This window comes from Balaenoptera ricei, unplaced genomic scaffold, assembly GCF_028023285.1.
Source record: "Balaenoptera ricei isolate mBalRic1 unplaced genomic scaffold, mBalRic1.hap2 scaffold_717, whole genome shotgun sequence".
Classification (NCBI taxonomy): domain Eukaryota; kingdom Metazoa; phylum Chordata; class Mammalia; order Artiodactyla; family Balaenopteridae; genus Balaenoptera; species Balaenoptera ricei.
Window position 1 is genome coordinate 15,467 of NW_026777904.1, and position 21,572 is coordinate 37,038.

The 21,572-nt window shown below is 50.4% G+C and overlaps 1 protein-coding gene across 1 annotated transcript in view; it reads right to left on the reverse strand.

The window, feature by feature from the left end:
- Window positions 1-265: 265 nt before the first annotated feature.
- Window positions 266-21,572, reverse strand: part of LOC132358943 (myosin-8-like) — a 31,803-nt gene continuing 10,496 nt past the window's right edge. The window contains 11 exon segments of the mRNA XM_059912174.1: window positions 266-450; window positions 1,456-1,551; window positions 2,112-2,195; window positions 2,197-2,220; window positions 2,405-2,578; window positions 2,888-3,010; window positions 4,952-5,155; window positions 5,236-5,544; window positions 6,323-6,447; window positions 14,577-14,642; window positions 14,748-14,782. Of these exon segments, the coding sequence (XP_059768157.1) occupies window positions 301-450; window positions 1,456-1,551; window positions 2,112-2,195; window positions 2,197-2,220; window positions 2,405-2,578; window positions 2,888-3,010; window positions 4,952-5,155; window positions 5,236-5,544; window positions 6,323-6,447; window positions 14,577-14,642; window positions 14,748-14,782 (1,390 nt within the window). The 3' untranslated portion in view covers window positions 266-300.

The following is a 21,572-nucleotide window of genomic DNA, read 5'->3' on the forward strand; positions in this document are numbered from 1 at the left end:
AAAGATAATAGTGTGTGTGTGTGGTGGAGCTGGAGATGGGAAAGGGGATGCGGGGTGGTGAGGGAGGTACAGATATTGAATGTTCCACAAAGCCATATATAATGTTAGAATAATAATAGCTAGGTGAGAACTGTGTTTGAGAATAAGTAATTTTGGAAGTAAATGAGTCTGGTTCAGTTTATCAGTTCACTGTAGTTTTTATTTATTCAACATGAAGAGAAAAACATCACAAAGCAAGTGACCCAAAATAGCACGTTTTGTGCATTTCTTCAGCCCCTTGGCAGCATCAGGCAGATGTGTTCACTCTGCACTGACTTGTGTGTGAATCTCCCGGCTCTTCACCCGCAGCTTGTTGACCTGGGACTCGGCAATGTCAGCCTCTTCCTCGGCCTCCTCCAGCTCGTGCTGGAGCTTGCGGAATTTGGCAAGATTAGCATTGGATTGTTCCTCCTAAGAATAAAGTTGTGAGAGTTAGACTTTGTGGTTCTCATTGCACTTGTCACAAACAGGATTATTTCCTCAACTCAGATATTTCCTCCTTACGGTTTGTTTGTCATATCGGATTTCAAATCCAGACAGAACTTGTAACTTCAGTTACATTTTTTACTCTAAAGAATGAAAGAAGAAATAGTTTTGAAATGGAAGAGACGAGCTCATTATGTCAAACCCATGTATACGTGAAGTCTAGTTACGATGTATGGACTGAGTGGAAAGGAGGAAGAGACCCACGTGCGCTCGCTCACAGAGGTTAGACAGTAAATGTAAGGTCAAATTCTAACTTTGGGAAAATCCCAGTTGAAGTGTTTTTGCCATATATTTTGACTCTGGTATACAGAGACGCTGCGGGTGGGGGGATGGGGATAGGAAGAAAGTATGCCCTTTGTTGGTTGCACTTACTACCATTTGTGCCTCTCCCTTTCGTGTTCCCTTTTCTTACCTCTTACCCACTACATTGTGTCTGGAAGAGTGGGGAACAACCAGGAAAAGTGAAGCTGGAGAATCTTCCAACACATCCTAATTTGCTACAGCGAATGTGCAGGGATAAGTCCCTGCTGATGACAGTGGTAGTGAGGGAAGGAGTCAGCTGGGGTAAAAGATTTCTGTTTGGCTTTTGGGGACAATTGATTTTGTGCATTTCTAGAGGGAGAGGAATATTTATCATGGTGTTAGATTTTCTGCTGGATATTCTTTGCAGCTATCAAGTAAGGTGGGTTATTTGGAATTTTCTTTTTTTCCCCCAACCCCTACAAATTGCTTAATAATAAAAATATCTCGTCTTGAGGTCTTATTCTATAATTAGGATTTGGGGGTAAATTCATATTTATATCCTCTCTCTTAAAATAAGAATGACATATTCTTACTTGGTCTCTTTCTTTCTCATTAACACATTCTCTTAATATACTTTCTACCCCCAACGAAGTTTCCTTCTTCCCTCAAGGGCTTAAAGATACTTACAGCCTCCTCAGCTTGTCTCTTGTATGATTTCACCTTTGCCTGTAATTTATCTACCAGGTCTTGCAGCCTGAGAACATTCTTGCGGTCTTCCTCAGTCTGGAAGTTTGAAAAAAATGGTCTGCATTGAATCCAACAAAATCAACCCACTACAGGTGGTGAAGTAAATCACTTTGATATGATGGCAGGTGGGCCTGGGGTAAATGTGGTCAACTCTGAGGCTTCCTTCATAGTATTAACAGTAGCCACTCTTGTTAAATGTCCACTGTGCGCAGGCACTATATTGGAGAGTTATACACGTCTCTAATCCTTACCTGCCTACTCTGGTGAGTAGATGTTTTTATTCTATTTTACAGGTGATGAATTAAGGTTGAGAGTGTTAGGTAACCTATCCGAGTTTAAAAAGTAAGAGGCCAGACTAGGACTAATACCAGTTTATCTGTCTTTGAAACCTGTATTCTTTCCTCACTTACACGATTTTCTAAAGGCCTTCCTGATTTTCCTAGCTTAGGAAAGGGTCTGTGATAGGTAATTGTGTCATTTGCCCCTTATGTATATCGAGTTAACATGTAGCTATTTGTGAGTACCACATAGTCACCAGGTTTTCAATTTCCCTTTGTGCAGGAAGTCTGGATATTCTAGAAAGCTCTTCCCCTTACCTGGTAGGTGAGTTCCTTTACTCTTCTCTCGTGTTTCCGCAAACCTTTAACAGCCTCAGCATTACGTTTCTGCTCACTTTCAACCTACCTCTCCTTCAAGCTCACGTACCTACAATCAAGAAAGATACTTATATAGTCAGTTTTGGGGGATGTTAATTACCTCAGGACCTACTGACGATATTGGGTGGCTGTCCCCAGCCACAGGATAAGGACGGGAGTCAATATACAAGAAGAGAGAAGGATCGGGGAGTGCCGTTTTCACTTTCCGGATTCAGAGAGATTGAGAGACCCACCCTGGCCTCCAGCTTCTGGATGTGCTTCTTGCCACCCTTCAGGGCCAGCTGCTCAGCCTCGTCCAGGCGGTGCTTCAGGTCCTTCACCGTCTGCTCCAGGTTCTTCTTCATCCGCTCCAGGTGGGCGCTGGTGTCCTGCTCCTTCTCTGTCAGCTCCTCGGCCATCATGGCCGCCTGGTTAAGTTCACAAGAGGCAGCAGTGGGCCACCCACCCCTCCTATGCGGGCACACGGAGGGTGCTGTGAGGCTGGTACTAGGCACGCTGATGCTTTCCTCCTTGCCGCAGCCACAGCTGATGCTGCATGGTTCCCCTCCCACTTTGCCTCTGCTGAGGCTCCGTCTCCTTCCGTCTCTCCGGGAAGCCACCACTGACTGAATGCAGGGGTGAGGAGAGGAAACCTACTTGCAGGTCCCAAAGGGGCGGCGTAGAAGCCCCTTTCTTATCTCCAGACAGCATCTCTGATAAGAAAGAATGGAGCGCACATCCATGACATCCTTCTTGGCCTTCTCTGCATTTTTGGACTCCTGGATAGACTTCTCCACCTCTGCCTGGCATTGGGCTATGTCAGCTTCCAGTTTTTTCTTGGTATTTATCAGGCACGTGTTCTACAAGAAAAATTAGATAAGAGGTTCGGGCTACATTTGGACACTTACAACGATTGGAAGGGAGAGGGTTGGGTGGGGAAAGAAGTCAAGCTCGAGAACGTTCCATTTCTTATTTTTCACACAGGTGAAAAAAAATTAAAGAGACTTTCATTTTTGATAGACAGATATCCCAAAACAGGCCCGAGAATTGTACATAAAAGAATTGAGTAAATGATAAATGTGGACATTTAAATATTTGAGGAAGGATAAATTATTTAGTTAAAGGTGCTGGAACAAGGAAATGGTTGACGTAACTATGTGAAATGAAAAATAACTCTCATGATCAAAACATTGTACAGGGCTTCCCTGGTGGCGCAGTGGTTGAGAGTCTGCCTGCCAATGCAGGGGACACGGGTTCGAGCCCTGGCCTGGGAAGATCCCACATGCCGCGGAGCGGCTGGGCCCGTGAACCACAACTGCTGAGCCTGCGCGTCTGGAGCCTGTGCTCCGCAACAAGAGAGGCCGCGATAGTGAGAGGCCCGCGCACCGCGATGAAGAGTGGCCCCCACTTGCCGCAACTAGGGAAAGCCCTCGCACAGAAACAGAGACCCAACACAGCCATAAATAAATAAATAAATAAGTAAATAAATCTTTAAAAAACAAAACAAAACAAAAAAAAAACATTGTACAGAGTTGTTAGGATGATGACAAACGAGGAAACATTTGCAATGTGCATTACTGAAAAAATAGTTCCTTCCTTAATATGTAAAAAAGACAAATCATTAAGAAAAAAGGGCAAAAGTACAAATAGCTAAGACACACCAGAAGAAATACAAATAGCCAACAAATACGACAAAATGTTCCACCTCATTAGTAATCAAAGAAATAAGAATTTTTAAAATGAGGCATTTTCAACCATAAAATCGGTGAAGATTAAAAAAAATAATAGCTAAGCACTCTCACTTATTTTCCCCATGGGAGTAAAAATTGGGACAACTTTGTTAAAGACCAATTTACAACATATCATAAATGTCTTTGCTGTTTTGACCATGAATATATACTTCCAGGAATTTACTTACTTTTAGGAATATGAAGGAAATAGTAATCATGGATATATGTGAAAATTTAGTTATGAAGAAGTTAGTCATACAATCTTCTAATCATAAAAATTTTTATTGGGAACAGTCTAAAAATATCCAACCGTAGAAGACTGATTAAATAAATGTGCCATAATACACAACTAAAATGGACTGCTTTTCTGCCATTAAAAAACTGTATCATAGAAAACTGTTTTAAAATATAGAAATATGTTCACAAGACGTTGTTAAATGAAAAAAAGTTGCAAAAGGATTGATCACGTTTACAAAAAATATCATATTTATGTATAGAAACAAGAGCCTAGAATAGGAGATCCCAAAATGCTAACAATATGGTTGGTATTTTTCTAGTTTTTTGGCTAATTCAAAAAATAGTTTTTAAAGCAAGGAATTTTGGGGGAATTCCCTGGCAGTCCAGTGATTAGGGCTTTGTGTTTCCACTGCGCAGGGCGTGGGTTCGATCTCTGGTTGGGGAACTAAGATCCTGTATGCCATGTGGTGTGGTCCAAAAAAATAAGAAATGAAACAAGGAATTCTTGAACTTTCCTAAAAGTAATTATTTCAAAAGACAATCCTAATTTTCTAAGCTTGCAGCTTAAATGTTACTGCCTCTGTGAAGCCTTTTCCAGCCCTTTTATGCAATAATTTGTCATGCCTTGCTCTGATTTCCCCATGATCTTTTATCTTCAGATAAAAGAAAGCTCAGCAATCTGTCCATCTAGAGACCAAGTTATTCCAAGAACTAGGCCTAATGAAAGTTTGTCTTGACCACTAGCCTGGAAGGAGCGGTGGGAACTCCTCTCCATCAAGCCTGGGTCCTGCCTGCCTCCAGGGTGGACCCAGAGTGGAGTGAGGACGGACACACGTGGGAGTGAAGGAGCTGCACGCGGTCGCTGGCCTCCAGCAGCTCGTGCTCCTCCAGCTTGCGGGTGCGCTCCGTCCGCGCCAGGGCCACCTTCCTCTCCTCCTGCTCATCCAGCGAGAGGCCATTCCTGTGCTCCACGAGGGCCAGCTGCTCCTTGAGGTCCTCGCTGCTCCTCAGGGTGTCATCCAGATGCAACTGGGAGTCGTTCACGAGAAACCAGTGGTGAGACCGGAGCCCAGGGCAGGCTGAGGTCCCGCCAGGTCCTCCAGGGGCCGTGCACTCACCTTGAGCTGGCTCTGGACTGAGCACAGGTATTTCTGGGTCTCTGCCACCTGGCGGTTGGAGTGGCCCAGCTGAATCTCCATCTCACTGAGGTCTCTCTCCATCTTCTTCTTCAGCCTCAGAGCAACATTCCGGCTCCAGATCTCAGCATCCAGCACGCTTTGCATGGCCTTTGCTGCCCGCTGGCTGTTTCTTTTCAGCTGCTCGATTTCTTCTTCCTTCTCAGTGATCTTGTGGTCAAGCTCAGATTTCAGCTGGTTCAACTCTAGCTGGACACGCAAAATCTTGCCCTCTTCACGCTTCAAGGAACCCTGATAAAAGTAAAGGAGTGATTGGGATTGCCGGGGGCAGCCACCTTTTCTTGAATGAGGTTTTTCATCCCCATTAGGATAAAAAGGGTATTATTAGGCTCATTTTACAAATAAATAGAACAGTACTCAAAAAGGTCAAACAGTTTGCTCCCAAATTGTTACTAGTAATGAAACTAGAACTGAAGCTTTGTTGTTAACAATCTTATGTCTTGAGAAGGACAGAGCATCGTTTTCAATTAGTAAAAATTTTGATTACTGTGTCTTTTTAAATAGTGACCATAAGTCAGGAGCCAACCTCTGCTCAAGAAAGACAGAGAAAGACGAGGAATTGCTCTCCTGTTATCCTGCATAGGGCAAATTTCCCTAGACCCTCTTAAGCATCCGCCCCTCACTGGCCACAGCTGGCGATAGCATCAGGATCCTGCACTCTTTGGACCACACAGAATTCCCAGCAGCCAAAGATGACCTTGTATAACTCTCTGTTAAAACTAAGGGATTCTGAGCTGGCTCTCAGGATGTTTGGTGATTGAGTTCTTGCTTTCTGAGAGGAAGACGTTGAGGACATAATGAACAAGTTTATTTATTCAATAGGAGAAATACGATGGACTAGAGAACACTCATGAGGCGAGGCAGCAGAGAGCAGCTGGTCCCCCCCAGGGTGGGGGTGGGGCTGGATTCTTCCCATTGGAGCCCCAGTGCCTCCTGCAGGAAGGGCCCCTGGGGGTGGTCTAGTCCCCTTCCTCAGCGCCCCGCCCTCCTTCACATCTCAGACACGTGCCTCCACCTCTTCCAGGGCAGCCTGGAGGTCTGACTTTTCTTGCTGCACTTGCTTCCTGGTCTTCTCCAATTCCTGAAGATTCTTGCTCATTTCCGCAATCTGCATGGTTAAGTCGGAAATCTCTTCTGCAAAGCACAGGCTTGATTTAGGCTGTTTTCACAGGCTCTGTCTGATAGCACCGGCATTTGCCAGGGAATTTGGGGATTGGTGATTCATTCATGACCTTCATATAGGAGAGGACAAAGACAGGGAAACCTTTCGGGGGAGGTGTCGACAAGACACAGGTGTGTGGCCTCACCTGAAGATGCAGAGGGAGGAACAAGAGAACACCTGTATGACCCTGAACCTTCACACGGTACACAAAAGTGTCACAGAGAGGACCGGGGGAGACTACTGTGGAGAAAACACAGAATCATGGTCTCAGAAATAGAAGGGGCTTTAGAGGCCATTGGGTTTGGTCTAGTTTTGTAGGACAGCGGTCTGAGATCCTAAGGGATCTAGTGACAGGATCAAGGACACAAAGCCATGTAGAGACAGAATCCATGGAAGATATGTTCTGTAGAAGAGCACGGAGCTTAGCAGCCCAGCGAACCCTCTGTTCTCGAGAACAAGGCTTGGCTGTGACTATGCCTTACATTGGGGAAGTTTGGGTCCCAGGGTAAAGTGAATAGATGTGAGGAATTTGTGGGGCATCGGGAAGGAGGAGGCTGTGGCCAAATGGGGGAGTGGTGGCCAGAAGAGAAGGGGGGCTGTCACACACCTGTGATAGGGAGAGAGCTGGGGGCTGTCACACCCCTGTGATGGGAAGACAGCTGGGGGCTGTCACATACCTGTGATGGGGAGACAGTTGGGGGCAGTAACATACCTGTGATGTGGAGACGTCTGGGGGCTGTCACATACCTGTGATGGGGAAGGAGATGGGGATTGGCAAACACCTGTGATGGGGAGAGACCTGGGGGCTGTCACATACCTGTGATGTGGAGACAGGTGGGGGCTGTAACACACCTGTGATGGGGAAGGAGATGGGGATTGTCAAACACCTGTGATGGGGAGAGACCTGGGGGCTGTCACATACCTGTGATGTGGAGACAGGTGGGGGCTGTCACATAACTGATATGGGGAGAAAGCTAGGGGTTGTCACATACCTGTGATGTGGAGACAATGGGGGCTGTCACATACCTGTGATGGGGAGAGAGTTGGGGGCTGTCAGTCTGCTGTGTGATGTGGAGACAGCGGGGGGCTGTCAGATACCTGTGATGGGGAGAGAGCTGGGGCCTGTCACTCACCTGTGATGTGGAGAGAGCTGGGGGCTGTCACACACCTGTGATGGGGAGAGAGATCGGGAATGTCACATACCTGTGTCGCTGAGACAGCTGGGGTCTGTCACATACCTGTGGTGGGGAGAGAGGTGGAGGCTGCCACTCACCTGTGATGGGAGAGAGCTTGGGGCTGTCACTCACCTGTAATGGGGAGAGAGATGGGGTCTCTCACTCACCTGTGATGGGGAGAGAGCTGGGTTCTGTCACCCACCTGTGAAAGGAAGAGAGCTGGGCGTTGTCACGCACCTGTGATATGGAGACAGCTGGGGAAGGTCACACACCTGTGATGGGAAGAGAGCTTGGGGTTGTCACATAACTGTTATGTGGAGACAGCTGGGTGCTGTCACCTATAATGGGGAGACAGCAGTGGGCTGTCACATACCTGTGATGTGGAGACAGCTGGGGCCTATCATATACCTGCGATGGGGAGAGAGTTGGGGGCTGTCGGGCACCTGTGATGGGTAGAGAGCTGGGGGCTGTCACTCACCTGTGATGGGGAAAGAGATGGGGACTGTCAAACACCTGTGATGGGGAGAGACCTGGGGGCTGTCACATACCTGTGATGTGGAGACAGCTGGTGTCTTTCAGATACCTGTGAAGTGGAGACAGTTGGGGGCTCACACATACCTGTGATGGGGAGAAAGGTGGGGACTGTCAGGCACCTGTGACGAGGAGACAGCTGGGGGCAGTCACACACCAGTGATAGGAGAGAGGTGGGGGCTGTCACTCACCTGTAATGAGGAGAGAGCTGGGGGCTGTCACACACCTCTGATGGTGAGAGAGATGGGGACTGTCAAACACCTGTGATGGGAAGAGAGCTAGTGGCTGTCACATACCTGCGATGTGGAGAAAATGGGGGCTGTCACATACCTGTGATGGGGAGAGAGTTGGGGGCTGTCAGGCTCCTGTGATGCGGAGACAGCTGGGGGCCGTCAGATACCTGAGATGGGGAGAGAGCTGGGGGCTGTCACTCACCTGTGATGTGGAGAGAGCTGTGGGCTGTCACACACCTTTGATGGGGACAGAGATGGGGACTGTCACATACATGTGTCGATGAGACAGCTGGGGGTTGTCACATACCTGTGATGGGGAGAGAGCTGGAGGCTGCCACTCACCTGTGATGGGGAGAGAGCTGGGGGCTGTCACTCACCTGTAATGGGGAGAGAGATGGGGGCTCTCCCTCACCTGGGATGGGGAGAGAGCTGGGTGATGTCACCCACCTGTGAAGGGAAGAGAGCTGGGCGTTGTCACGCACCTGTGATATGGAGACAGCTGGGGAAGGTCACACACCTGTGATGGGGAGAGAGCTTGGGGTTGTCACATAACTTATGTGGAGACAGCTGGGGGTTGTCACCTATAATGGGGAGACAGCTGGTTGCTGTCATATACCTGTGATGGGGAGAGAGTTGGGGGCTGTCAGGCACCTGTGATGCGGAGACAGCTGGCGGCTGTCACATACCTATGATGGGGAGAGAGCTGGGGGCTGTCACTCACCTGTGATGGGGAGAGCGCTGGGGGCTGTCACACACCTGTGATGGGGAAAGAGATGGGGACTGTCAAACACCTGTGATGGGGAGAGACCTGGGGGCTGTCACATACCTGTGATGTGGAGACAGCTGGTGTCTTTCAGATACCTGTGAAGTGGAGACAGTTGGGGGCTCACACATACCTGTGATGGGGAGAAAGGTGGGGACTGTCAGGCACCTGTGTCGAGGAGACAGCTGGGGGCAGTCACACACCTGTGATGGGAGAGACGTGGGGGCTGTCACTCACCTGTGATGAGGAGAGAGCTGGGGGCTGTCACACACCTCTGATGGTGAGAGAGATGGGGACTGTCAAACACCTGTGATGGGAAGAGAGCCAGTGGCTGTCACATACCTGTGATGTGGAGAAAATGGGGGCTTTCACCTACCTGTGATGGGGAGAGAGTTGGGGGCTGTCAGGCTCCTGTGATGCGGAGACAGCTGGGGGCCGTCAGATACCTGAGATGGGGAGAGAGCTGGGGGCTGTCACTCACCTGTGATGTGGAGAGAGCTGTGGGCTGTCACACACCTGTGATGGGGAGAGAGATGGGGACTGTCACATACATGTGTCCATGAGACAGCTGGGGGTTGTCACATACCTGTGATGGGGAGAGAGCTGGAGGCTGCCACTCACCTGTGATGGGGAGAGAGCTGGGGGCTGTCACTCACCTGTAATGGGGAGAGAGATGGGGGCTCTCACTCACCTGGAATGGGGAGAGAGCTGGATGCTGTCACCCACCGGTGAAGGCAAGAGAGCTGGCCGTTGTCACGCACTTCTGATATGGAGACAGCTGGGGAAGGTCACACACCTCTGATGGGGAGAGAGCTTGGGGTTGTCACATAACTCTTATGTGAAGACATCTGGGGGCTGTCACCTATAATGGGGAGACAGCTGGGGGCTGTCATATACCTGTGATATGGAGCCAGCTGGGGCCTGTCATATACCTGTGATGGGGAGAAAGGTTGGGACTGTCAGGCACCTGTGTCGAGGAGACAGCTGGGGGCAGTCACACACCAGTGATGGGAGAGAGGTGGGGGCTGTCACTCACCTGTGATGAGGAGAGAGCTGGGGGCTGTCACACACCTCTGATGGTGAGAGAGATGGGGACTGTCAAACACCTGTGATGGGAAGAGAGCTAGTGGCTGTCACATACCTGCGATGTGGAGAAAATGGGGGCTGTCACATACCTGTGATGGGGAGAGAGTTGGGGGCTGTCAGGCTCCTGTGATGCGGAGACAGCTGGGGGCCGTCAGATACCTGAGATGGGGAGAGAGCTGGGGGCTGTCACTCACCTGTGATGTGGAGAGAGCTGTGGGCTGTCACACACCTTTGATGGGGACAGAGATGGGGACTGTCACATACAAGTGTCGATGAGACAGCTGGGGGTTGTCACATACCTGTGATGGGGAGAGAGCTGGAGGCTGCCACTCACCTGTGATGGGGAGAGAGCTGGGGGCTGTCACTCACCTGTAATGGGGAGAGAGATGGGGGCTCACCCTCACCTGGGATGGGGAGAGAGCTGGGTGATGTCACCCACCTGTGAAGGGAAGAGAGCTGGGCGTTGTCACGCACCTGTGATATGGAGACAGCTGGGGAAGGTCACACACCTGTGATGGGGAGAGAGCTTGGGGTTGTCACATAACTGTTATGTGGAGACAGCTGGGGGTTGTCACCTATAATGGGGAGACAGCTGGTTGCTGTCATATACCTGTGATGTGGAGACAGTTGGGGGCTGTATCATACCTGTGATGGGGAGAGAGTTGGGGGCTGTCAGGCACCTGTGATGCGGGGACAGCTGGCGGCTGTCACATACCTATGATGGGGAGAGAGCTGGGGGCTGTCACTCACCTGTGATGGGGAGAGCGCTGGGGGCTGTCACACACCTGTGATGGGGAAAGAGATGGGGACTGTCAAACACCTGTGATGGGGAGAGACCTGGGGGCTGTCACATACCTGTGATGTGGAGACAGCTGGTGTCTTTCAGATACCTGTGAAGTGGAGACAGTTGGGGGCTGACACATACCTGTGATGGGGAGAAAGGTGGGGACTGTCAGGCACCTGTGTCGAGGAGACAGCTGGGGGCAGTCACACACCTGTGATGGGAGAGACGTGGGGGCTGTCACTCACCTGTGATGAGAGAGCTGGGGGCTGTCACACACCTTTGATGGTGAGAGAGATGGGGACTGTCAAACACCTGTGATGGGAAGAGAGCCAGTGGCTGTCACATACCTGTGATGTGGAGAAAATGGGGGCTTTCACATACCTGTGATGGGGAGAGAGTTGGGGGCTGTCAGGCTCCTGTGATGCGGAGACAGCTGGGGGCCGTCAGATACCTGAGATGGGGAGAGAGCTGGGGGCTGTCACTCACCTGTGATGTGGAGAGAGCTGGGGGCTGTCACACACCTGGGATGGGGAGAGAGATGGGGACTGTCACATACCTGTGTCGCTGAGACAGCTATGGGCTGTCACACACCTGTGATGGGGAGAGAGCTGGGGGCTGTCACTCACCTGTGATGTGGAGAGAGTTGGGGGCTGTCACACACCTGTTATGTGGGGAGAGCTGGGGACTTTCACATGCCTATGATGGGGAGACAGATGGGGACTGTCAAACACCTGTGATTGGGGAGATAGCTGGGGGCTCACACATACTTGTGAGGTGGAGACAGCTGGGGGCTCTCACATACCTGTGATGGGGAGAGAGTTGGGTACTGTCACTCACCTGTGATTGGGAGAGAGCTGGGGGCTTCACACACCTGTGATGAGTAGAGAGCTGGGGGTTGTCACCTACCTGTTATGGGAGGAGAGATGGGGGCTGTCACTCAGCTGTGATGGGTAGAGAGATGAGGGCTGTCACTCAGCTGTGATGGAGAGAGAGATGGGGGCTGTCACATACCTGTGATGGGGAGAGAGCTGGAGGCTGTCACATACCTGGGATGTGCAGACAGCTAGTGGCTGTCACACATCTGAGATAGCGAGAGAGCTTTGGGCTGTCACTTACCTGTGATGGAGAAAGAGTTGGGGGCTGTCAGGCACCTGTGATGCGGAGATAGCTGGGGACTGTCACATACCTGAGATGGGGAGAGAGCTGGGGGCTGTCACTCACCTGTGATGGGGAAAGGGATGGGGACTGTCACATACCTGTAATGCTGAGACAGGTAGGGGCTGTCACACACCTGTGATGGGGAGAGAGCTGGGGGCTGTCACATACCTGTGATGGGGAGAGAGTTGGGGGCTGTCACTCACCTGTGATGGGGAGAGAACTGGGGGCTGTCACACACCTGTGATGGGGAGAATGATGGGGACTATCAAACACCTTTGATGGGGAGAGAGCTGGGGGCTGTCACATACCTGTGATGCGGAGACAGCTGATGGCTGTCACATACCTGTGATGCGGAGACAGCTGGGTCCTGTCGCATACCTGTAATGCTGATAAAGAAGGGGGCTGTCAAACACTTGTGATGAGGAGAGAGCTGGGGGCTCACACATACCTGTGATGCGGAGACAGCTGGGGGCTGTCACATACATGTGATGGGGAGAGAGTTGAGGGCTGTCGTTCACCTGTGATGCGGAGACAGCTGGGGGCTGTCATATACCTGAGATGGGGAGAGAGCTGGGGGCTGTCACTCACCTGTGATGGGGAGAGAGCTGGGGCCTGTCTCACACCTGTGATGGGGGGAGACATGGGGACTTTCACATACCTGTGAAGGGGAGAGAGATGGGGACTGTCAAACACCTGTGATGGGGAGAGAGCTGGGGGCTTTCACATACCTGTGATGGGGAGAGAGTTGGGGACTGTCACATACCTGTGATGGGGAGAGAGCTGGAGGCTGTCACACACCTGTGATACGGAGACAGCTGTGGACGGTCACACGCCTGTGATGTGGAGAGAGCTTGTGGTTGTTCACATACCTGTGATGTGGGGAAGGATAGGAGCTATCACATAATAGTAGTGGGGAGATACCTGGGGGCTGTCACATACCTGTGATGGGGAGACAGCTCGGGGCTGTCACATACATGTGATGGGGAGAGAGCCGGGGGCTGTCACACATCTGTGATGGGTGAGAGCTGGGGGTTGTCACATACCTGTGATGCGGAGACAGCTGGTGGCTGTTACATACCTGTGCTGTGGAGACAGTTGGAGTAACATACGTGAGATGTGGAGAGAGCTGGGGCTGTCAGGCACCTGTGATGCGTAGACACCTGGGGGCTGTCACGTACCTGAGATAGGGAGAGCGCTGGGGTCTGTCACTCACCTGTGATGGGGAGGGAGCTGGGGGCTGTCACACACCTGTTATGGTGAGAGAGAAGGGGACTGTCACATACCTGTAATGCTGAGACATCTGGGGGCTGTCACACACCTGTGATGGGGAGAGAGCTGAGGGGTGGTCACACACCTGTGATGGGAAGAGTGATGGGGACTCTCAAACACCTCTGATGGGGAGAGAGCTGGGGGCTGTTACACACCTGTGATGCGGAGACACCTGCTGGCTGTCACATACCTGTGATGCCCAGACAGCTGGGAGCTGTCACATACCTGTGATGGGTAGAGAGTTGGGGGCTGTCGGGCACCTGTGATGCGGAGACAGCTGGGGGTTGTCACATACCTGTGATGGGGAGAGAGCTGGGGGCTCTCAAACACCAGAGATGGGGGGAGAGATGTGGCATGTCACATACCTGTTATGCTGAGATATCTGGGGGCTGTCACATACCTGTGACGGGGAGAGAGCTGTGGTTTGTCACTCACCTGTTATGGGGAGAGAGATGGGGGATGTCACTCACCTGTGATGGGGAGAGAGCTGGGGGCTGTCACATACTTGTGATGGGGAGAGAGCTTGCGGGTGTTCACCTACCTGTGATGTGGGGAAGGTGTCGGGCGGTCACATACCTGTAGTGGGTTGACACCTGTGGGCTATCACATACCTGTGATGGGGAGACAGATGGGGGCTGTCATTCACCTGTGATGGGGAGAGAGCTGGGGGCTTTCACACAGCTGTGATGCGGAGAGAGATGGGGTCTGTCAAACTCCTGTGATGGGGAGAGAGCTGGTGGCTGTCACATACCTGGGATGCGGAGCCAGGTAGTGGCTGTCACATACCTGTATTGGGGAGACAGCTGGGGGCTGTCACATACCTGAGATGAGGAGAGAGCTGGGGGCTGTCACTCACCTGTGATGGGGAGAGAGCTGGGGGCTGTCACACACCTGTGATCGGGAGAGAGATGGGAACTGTCAAACACCTGTGATGGGGAGAGAGCTGGGGGCTCACACATACCTGTGATGTGGAGACAGCTGGGGGCTCTCACATACCTGTGATGCGGAGACAGCTGGTGGCTGTAACATACCTGTGATGTGGAGACAGCTGGGGGCTGTCACATACCTGTGATGGGGAGAGAGTTGGGGGCTGTTCAGGTACCTGTGATGCGGAGACACGTGTGGGCTGTCAAATATCTGTGATGGGGAGGCAGCTGGGGGCTGTCACCTGTGATGGGGAGAGAGCTAGGGGCTTTCAAACACCAGTGATTGGGAGAGAGATGGGGACTGTCAAACACTTGTGATGGGGAGAGAGCTGGCGGCTGTCACATACCTGGGATGCGCAGACAGCTTGTGGCTATCACATACCTGTGATAGCGAGACAGCTGGGGGTTGTCACATACCTGTGATGGGGAGAGAGTTGGGGGCTGTCAGGCACCTGTGATGCGGAGACAGCTGGGGGCTGTTACATACCTTAGATGGGGAGAGAGCTGGGGGCTTCACACACCTGTGATGGGTAGAGAGCTGGGGGCTGTCACTCACCTGTTATGGGGGGAGAGCTCAGGGCTGTCACACACCTGTAATTGGGAGAGAGCTGGAGGCTGTCACTCACCTGTGTTGGGGAGATAGCTGGGTGCTGTCACACACCTGTGATGGGGAGAGTGATGGGGACAGTCACACACCTGTGATGGGGAGAGTGATGGGGACTGTCAAACACCTCTGAGGGGGAGAGAGCTGGGGGCTGTCACATACCTGTGATGTGGAGAGAGCTGGTGGCTGTCATATACCTGTGATGTGGAGACAGCTGGGGACTGTCACATACCTGTGATGGGGAGAGAGTTGGGGGCTTTTAGGCACCTATGATGCAGAGACAGCTGGGGGCTGTCACTCACCTGTAATGGGAGGATAGATGGAGGCTGTCACTCATCTGTGATGGGGAGAGAGATGACGGCTGTCACTCAGCTGTGATGGGGAGAGAGGTGCGGGCTGTCACATACCTGTGATGGGGAGAGAGCTGGGGGCTGTCACACACCTGTACTGGGGAAAGAGCTGGGGGGGCTGTAACTCACCTGTGATGGGGAGAGAGCTGGGGGCTGTCACATACCTGTGATGCGGAGATAACTAGTGGCTGTCACATACCTGTGATGTGGAGACAGCTGGGCGCTGTCACTTACCTGTGATGGGGAGAGAGCTGGGGGCTGTCACTCACCTGTGATGGGGAGAGAGATGGGAGCTGACAGACACCTGAGATTGGGAGAAAGATGGGGACTGTCACATACCTGCGATGCTGAGACAGCTGGGGGCTGTTACACACCTGTGATGGGGAGAGAGCTGAGGGCTGTCACCCACCTGTGATGGGGGGATAGCTGGAGGCTGTTAAACACCTGTGATTGGGACAGAGATGGGGACTTATAAACACCTGTGATGGGGAGTGAGCTGGGGGCTGTCACATACCTGTGATGTGGAGATAGCTGGCGGCTGTCACATAACTGGGATGCGGAGACAGCTAGTGGCTGTCACATACCTGTGATGGGGAGACAGCTGGTGGCTCTCACATACCTGTGATGGGGAGAGAGCTGGGGGCTGTCACACACCTGTTATGGTGAGAGAGATGGGGACTGTCACATACCTGTAATGCTGAGACAACTGGGGGCTGTCACACACCTGTGATGGGGAGAGAGCTGAGGGGTGTCACATACCTGTGATGGGGAGAGAGTTGGGGGCTGTCACTCACCTGTGATGGGGAGAGAGCTCGGGGCTGTCACACACCTGTAATAGGGAGAGAGCTGGGGGGTGTCACTTACCTGGGATGGGGAGAGAGCTGGGGGCGGTCACACACCTGTGATGGGAAGAGTGATGGGGACTGTCAAACACCTCTGATGGGGAGAGAGCTGGGGGCTGTCACACACCTGTGATGCGGAGACAGATGCTGGTTGTCACATACCTGTGATGCCCAGACAGCTGGGAGCTGTCACATACCTGTGATGGGTAGAGAGTTGGGGACTGTCGGGCACCTGTGATGCGGAGACAGCTGGGGGCTGTCACATACCTGAGATGGGGAGAGAGCTGGGGGCTGTCACTCACCTGTTATGGGGAGAGAGCTCGGAGCTGTCACACACCTGTAATTGGGAGAGAGCTGGAGTCTGTCACTCACCTGTGATGGGGAGAGAGCTGCGGGCTGTCATACACCTGTGATGGGGAGAGTGATGGGGACTGTCAAACACCTTTGAGGGGGAGAGAGCTGGGGTCTGTCACATACCTGTGATGCGGAGACAGCTGGTGGCTCTAACATACCTGTGATACGGAGACAGCTGGGGCTGTCACATACCTGTGATGGGGAGAGAGTTGGGGGCTGTCACTCACCTGTGATGGGGAGAGAGCTCGGGGCTGTCACACACCTGTAATAGGGAGAGAGCTGGGGGGTGTCACTTACCTGGGATGGGGAGAGAGCTGGGGGTGGTCACACACCTGTGATGCGGAGACAGATGCTGGTTGTCACATACCTGTGATGCCCAGACAGCTGGGAGCTGTCACATACCTGTGATGGGTAGAGAGTTGGGGGCTGTCGGGCACCTGTGATGCGGAGACAGCTGGGGGCTGTCACTCACCTGTTATGGGGAGAGAGCTCGGAGCTGTCACACACCTGTAATTGGGAGAGAGCTGGAGTCTTTCACTCACCTGTGATGGGGAGAGAGCTGCAGGCTGTCATACACCTGTGATGGGGAGAGTGATGGGGACTGTCAAACACCTCTGAGGGGGAGAGAGCTGGGGGTTGTAACATACCTGTGATGCGGAGACAGCTGGTGGCTCTAACATACCTGTGATACGGAGACACCTGTGGCTGTCACATACCTGTGATGGGGAGAGAGTTGGGGGCTGTCGGGCACCTGTGATGCGGAGACAGCTGGGGGCTGTTCCATACCTGAGATGGGGAGAGAGCTGGGGGCTGTCACTCACCTGTGATGTGGAGAGAGCTGGGCGCTGTCACACACCTGTGATGGGGAGAGAGATGGGGGCTTTCACATACCTGTGATGCAGAGACAGCTGGGGGCTGTCACATACCTGTGATTGGGAGAGAGTTGGGGGCTGTCGTTCACCTGTGATGCGGAGACAGCTCGGGGCTCTCATATACATGAGTTGGGGAGAGAGCTGGGAGCTATCACTTACCTGTGATGGGGAGAGAGCTGGGGGTGTCACACACCTGTGATGGGGATAGAGCTGGGGGCTGTCACACACCTGTAATGGGGAAAGAGCTGGGGGCTGTAACTCACCTGTGATGGGGAGAGAGCTGGGGGCTGTCACATACCTGTGATGCGGAGACAACTAGTGGCTGTCACATACCTGTGATGTGGAGACAGCTGGGCGCTGTCACTTACCTGTGATGGGGAGAGAGCTGGGGGCTGTCACTCACCTGTGATGGGGAGAGAGATGGGAGCTGACAGACACCTGAGATTGGGAGAAAGATGGGGACTGTCACATGCTTGTGATGCTGAGACAGCTTGGGGCTGTTACACACCTGTGATGGGGGGAGAGCTGGAGGCTGTTACACACCTGTGATTGGGACAGAGATGGGGACTTTCAAACACCTGTGATGGGGAGTGAGCTGGGGGCTGTTACATACCTGTGATGTGGAGACAGCTGGCGGCTGTCACATAACTGGGATGCAGAGACAGCTAGTGGCTGTCACATACCTGTGATGGGGAGACAGCTGGTGGCTCTCACATACCTTTGATAGGGAGAGAGCTGGGGGCTGTCACCCACCTGTGAAGGGGAGGGAGCTGGGCGTTGTCATGCACCTGTGTTATGGAGACAGCTGGGGACGGTCACACACCTGTGATGGGGAGACAGCTTGGGTTTGTCACATACCTGTGATGCTGAGATAGCTGTGGGCTGTCACATACCTGTGATGGGGAGAGAGCTGTGGGTTGTCACTCACCTGTTATGGGGAGATAGATTGGAGTTGTCACTCACCTGTGATGGGGAGAGAGCTGGGGTCTTTCACACACCTGTGATGGGGAGAGAGCTTGGGGTTGTTCATATACCTGTGATGGGGGGAAGGCTGGGGGCTATAACATACCTGTAGTGGGGAGACACCTGCGGGCTGTCACATAACTGTGATGGGGAGACAGCTGTGGGCTTTCATTCACCTGTGATGGGGAGAGAGCTGGCGGCTGTCACATATCTGGGATGTGGAGACAGCTAGTGGCTGTCGCATACTTGTGATGGGGAGACAGTTGTGGGCTGTCACATACCTGAGATGGTGAGAGAGCTGGGGGCTGTCTCTCACCTGTGATGGGGAGAGAGCTGGGGGCTTCACACACCTGTGATGAGTAGAGAGCTGGGGGCTGTCACATACCTGAGATGGGGAGAGAGCTGGGGACTGTCACTCACCTGTGATGGGGGGAGAGATGGGGAATGTCACATACCTGTAATAGTCAAAGCAGTCTTGAGGGAAAAAAATGGAGCTGGAGGAATCAGACTCCCTGACTTCAGACTATACTACAAAGCTACAGTAATCAAGACAATATGGTACTGGCACAAAAACAGAAACATAGATCAATGGAACAAGATAGAAAGCCCAGAGACAAACCCACGCACCTATGGTCAACTAATCTATGACAAAGGAGGCAAAGATATACAATGGAGAAAAGACAGTCTCTTCAATAAGTGGTGCTGGGAAAACTGGACAGCTACATGTAAAAGAATGAAATTAGAATACTCCCTAACACCATACACAAAAATAAACTCCAAATGGATTAGAGACCTAAATGTGAGAATGGACACTATAAAACTCTTAGAGGAAAACATAGGAAGAACCCTCTTTGACATAAATCACAGCAAGATCTTTTTTGATCCACCTCCTAGAGTAATGGAAATAAAAACAAAAATAAACAAATGGGACCTAATGAAACTTCAAAGCTTTTGCACAGCAAAGGAAACCATAAACAAGACGAAAAGACAACCCTCAGAATGGGAGAAAATATTTGCAAACGAATCAACGGACAAAGGATTAATCTCCAAAATATATAAACAGCTCATTCAGCTCAATATTAAAGAAACAAACACCCCAATCCAAAAATGGGCAGAAGACCTAAATAGACATTTCTCCAAAGAAGACATACAGACGGCCACGAAGCACATGAAAAGATGCTCAACATCACTAATTATTAGAGAAATGCAAATCAAAACTACAATGAGGTATCACCTCACACCAGTTAGAATGGGCATCATCAGAAAATCTACAAACAACAAATGCTGGAGAGGGTGTGGAGAAAAGGGAACCCTCTTGCACTGTTGGTGGGAATGTAAATTGATACAGCCACTATGGAGAACAATATGGAGGTTCCTTAAAAAACTAAAATTAGAATTACCATATGACCCAGCAATCCCACTACTGGGCATATACCCAGAGAAAACCGTAATTCAAAAAGACACATGCACCCGAATGTTCACTGCAGCACTATTTACAATAGCCAGGTCATGGAAGCAACCTAAATTCCCATCAACAGACGAATGGATAAAGAAGTGTGGTACATATATACAATGGAATATTACTCAGCCATAAAAAGGACCGAAAGTGAGTCATTGGTTGAGACATGGATGGATCTAGAGACTGTCATACAGAGTGAAGTAAGTCAGAAAGAGAAAAACAAATATCGTATATTAACTCATGTATGTGGAACCTAGAAAAATGGTACAGATGAGTCGGTTTGCAGGGCAGAAGTTGAGACACAGATGTAGAGAACGGACATATGGACACCAAGGGGGGAAAACTGCGGTGGGGTGGGGATGGGGGTGTGCTGAATTGGGCGATTGGGATTGACATGTATACACTGATGTGTATAAAATTGATGCCTAATAAGAACCTGCAGTATAAAAAAACAAACAAACAAAACAACTAATACTAAACTTTCATTGGGTTATTTGTATGGAAATATGTTAATATAAATGTTTCAGACATTACATGAAATTTCTAAAAATCTTACATGTTCTGGTATAATGTTATAAGTCATAATCCTAGTTATTACTTTAAAATGTATATCTCAGAAATAACTAATTTTCTTGTCAACTGCATTATTATGAACTTTCATCAGATCTTTAACTGTGGTCATTTTTAAGTCTTTTGTCATTTACAGACAGTTCTGGGTGTACTCTGATGCTTTTGCAAATATGTTCCTATAAAAGGGTTTCATCTTCAAGAAATTCATGGAAAAGACTCTGACAAGTACAGGTTTCTGGTAACTGACTGTACAGCTGAACTGAATGAATAAGCATTTTCAGAACTCTAATGAAAAACTGATGAACTCATAAAAGTGCTAACAAAAGATCAAGATGAACAAAAAAATTAATTACATGGGACTGAGTGAACAGATGAGGATGAGTATAATTTTTGTGACTTTCTGTCTGAATTAAAAAAAAAATCCCACAAGGACTCAGAGGCAAAGAATATACAAATCAATTTTCACTGCAAAGTAAAGGAGCTGTTACAGTGGAGGATTACTGGACTGAATGTCAATATTATGGCATAGTATGAGTGTGTTTCATGTTTGGTAATTGCAATCATTGTTGCTTTTGTTGTGGTCATTCATGTACGATGCTTGGTGTCAGTCTATTTATCTCTTGTAAAAATAAAATACAGTGTGTGTGTGTGAAAAAAAACTGAGGTGTAATTGGCATATAACATTTTACTAGTTTCAGGTGTACAACATATTGATTCGATATTTGTATATATTTTGAGATGATCACCACAATAAGTCTGGTTAACCTCCGTCAACATACATAGTTACAATTGTTTTGTTCTTGTGATGGGACCTGTTTCAAATGCTTTACGTGTACTGGCTTATTTAATTCTCACAACAGCCCTCTAAGGCGGGTTAAATGAGTTAATATTTACAAAATGAGTCAACACTTTATAAGCGCTCACTCAATAAATAAATGAATTAATAACTAAGTGAATGCATAAAGAAAATGCCATTTTAATCCTCCTTTTATAGACCAGAAAGCTAAAGGACTCATCTGCGGTCCCTTGGGCAGTAATAGGTGGAGCTGGGATCTTTTCCTTGATCATCTAATTCCTCTGCTCTCCTGTAACATTGCTGAAGCAGGACCTTGATGCCAGAAGCCCAGCCTTTGGGATTCAACAGCTTGGCTGGTGAGA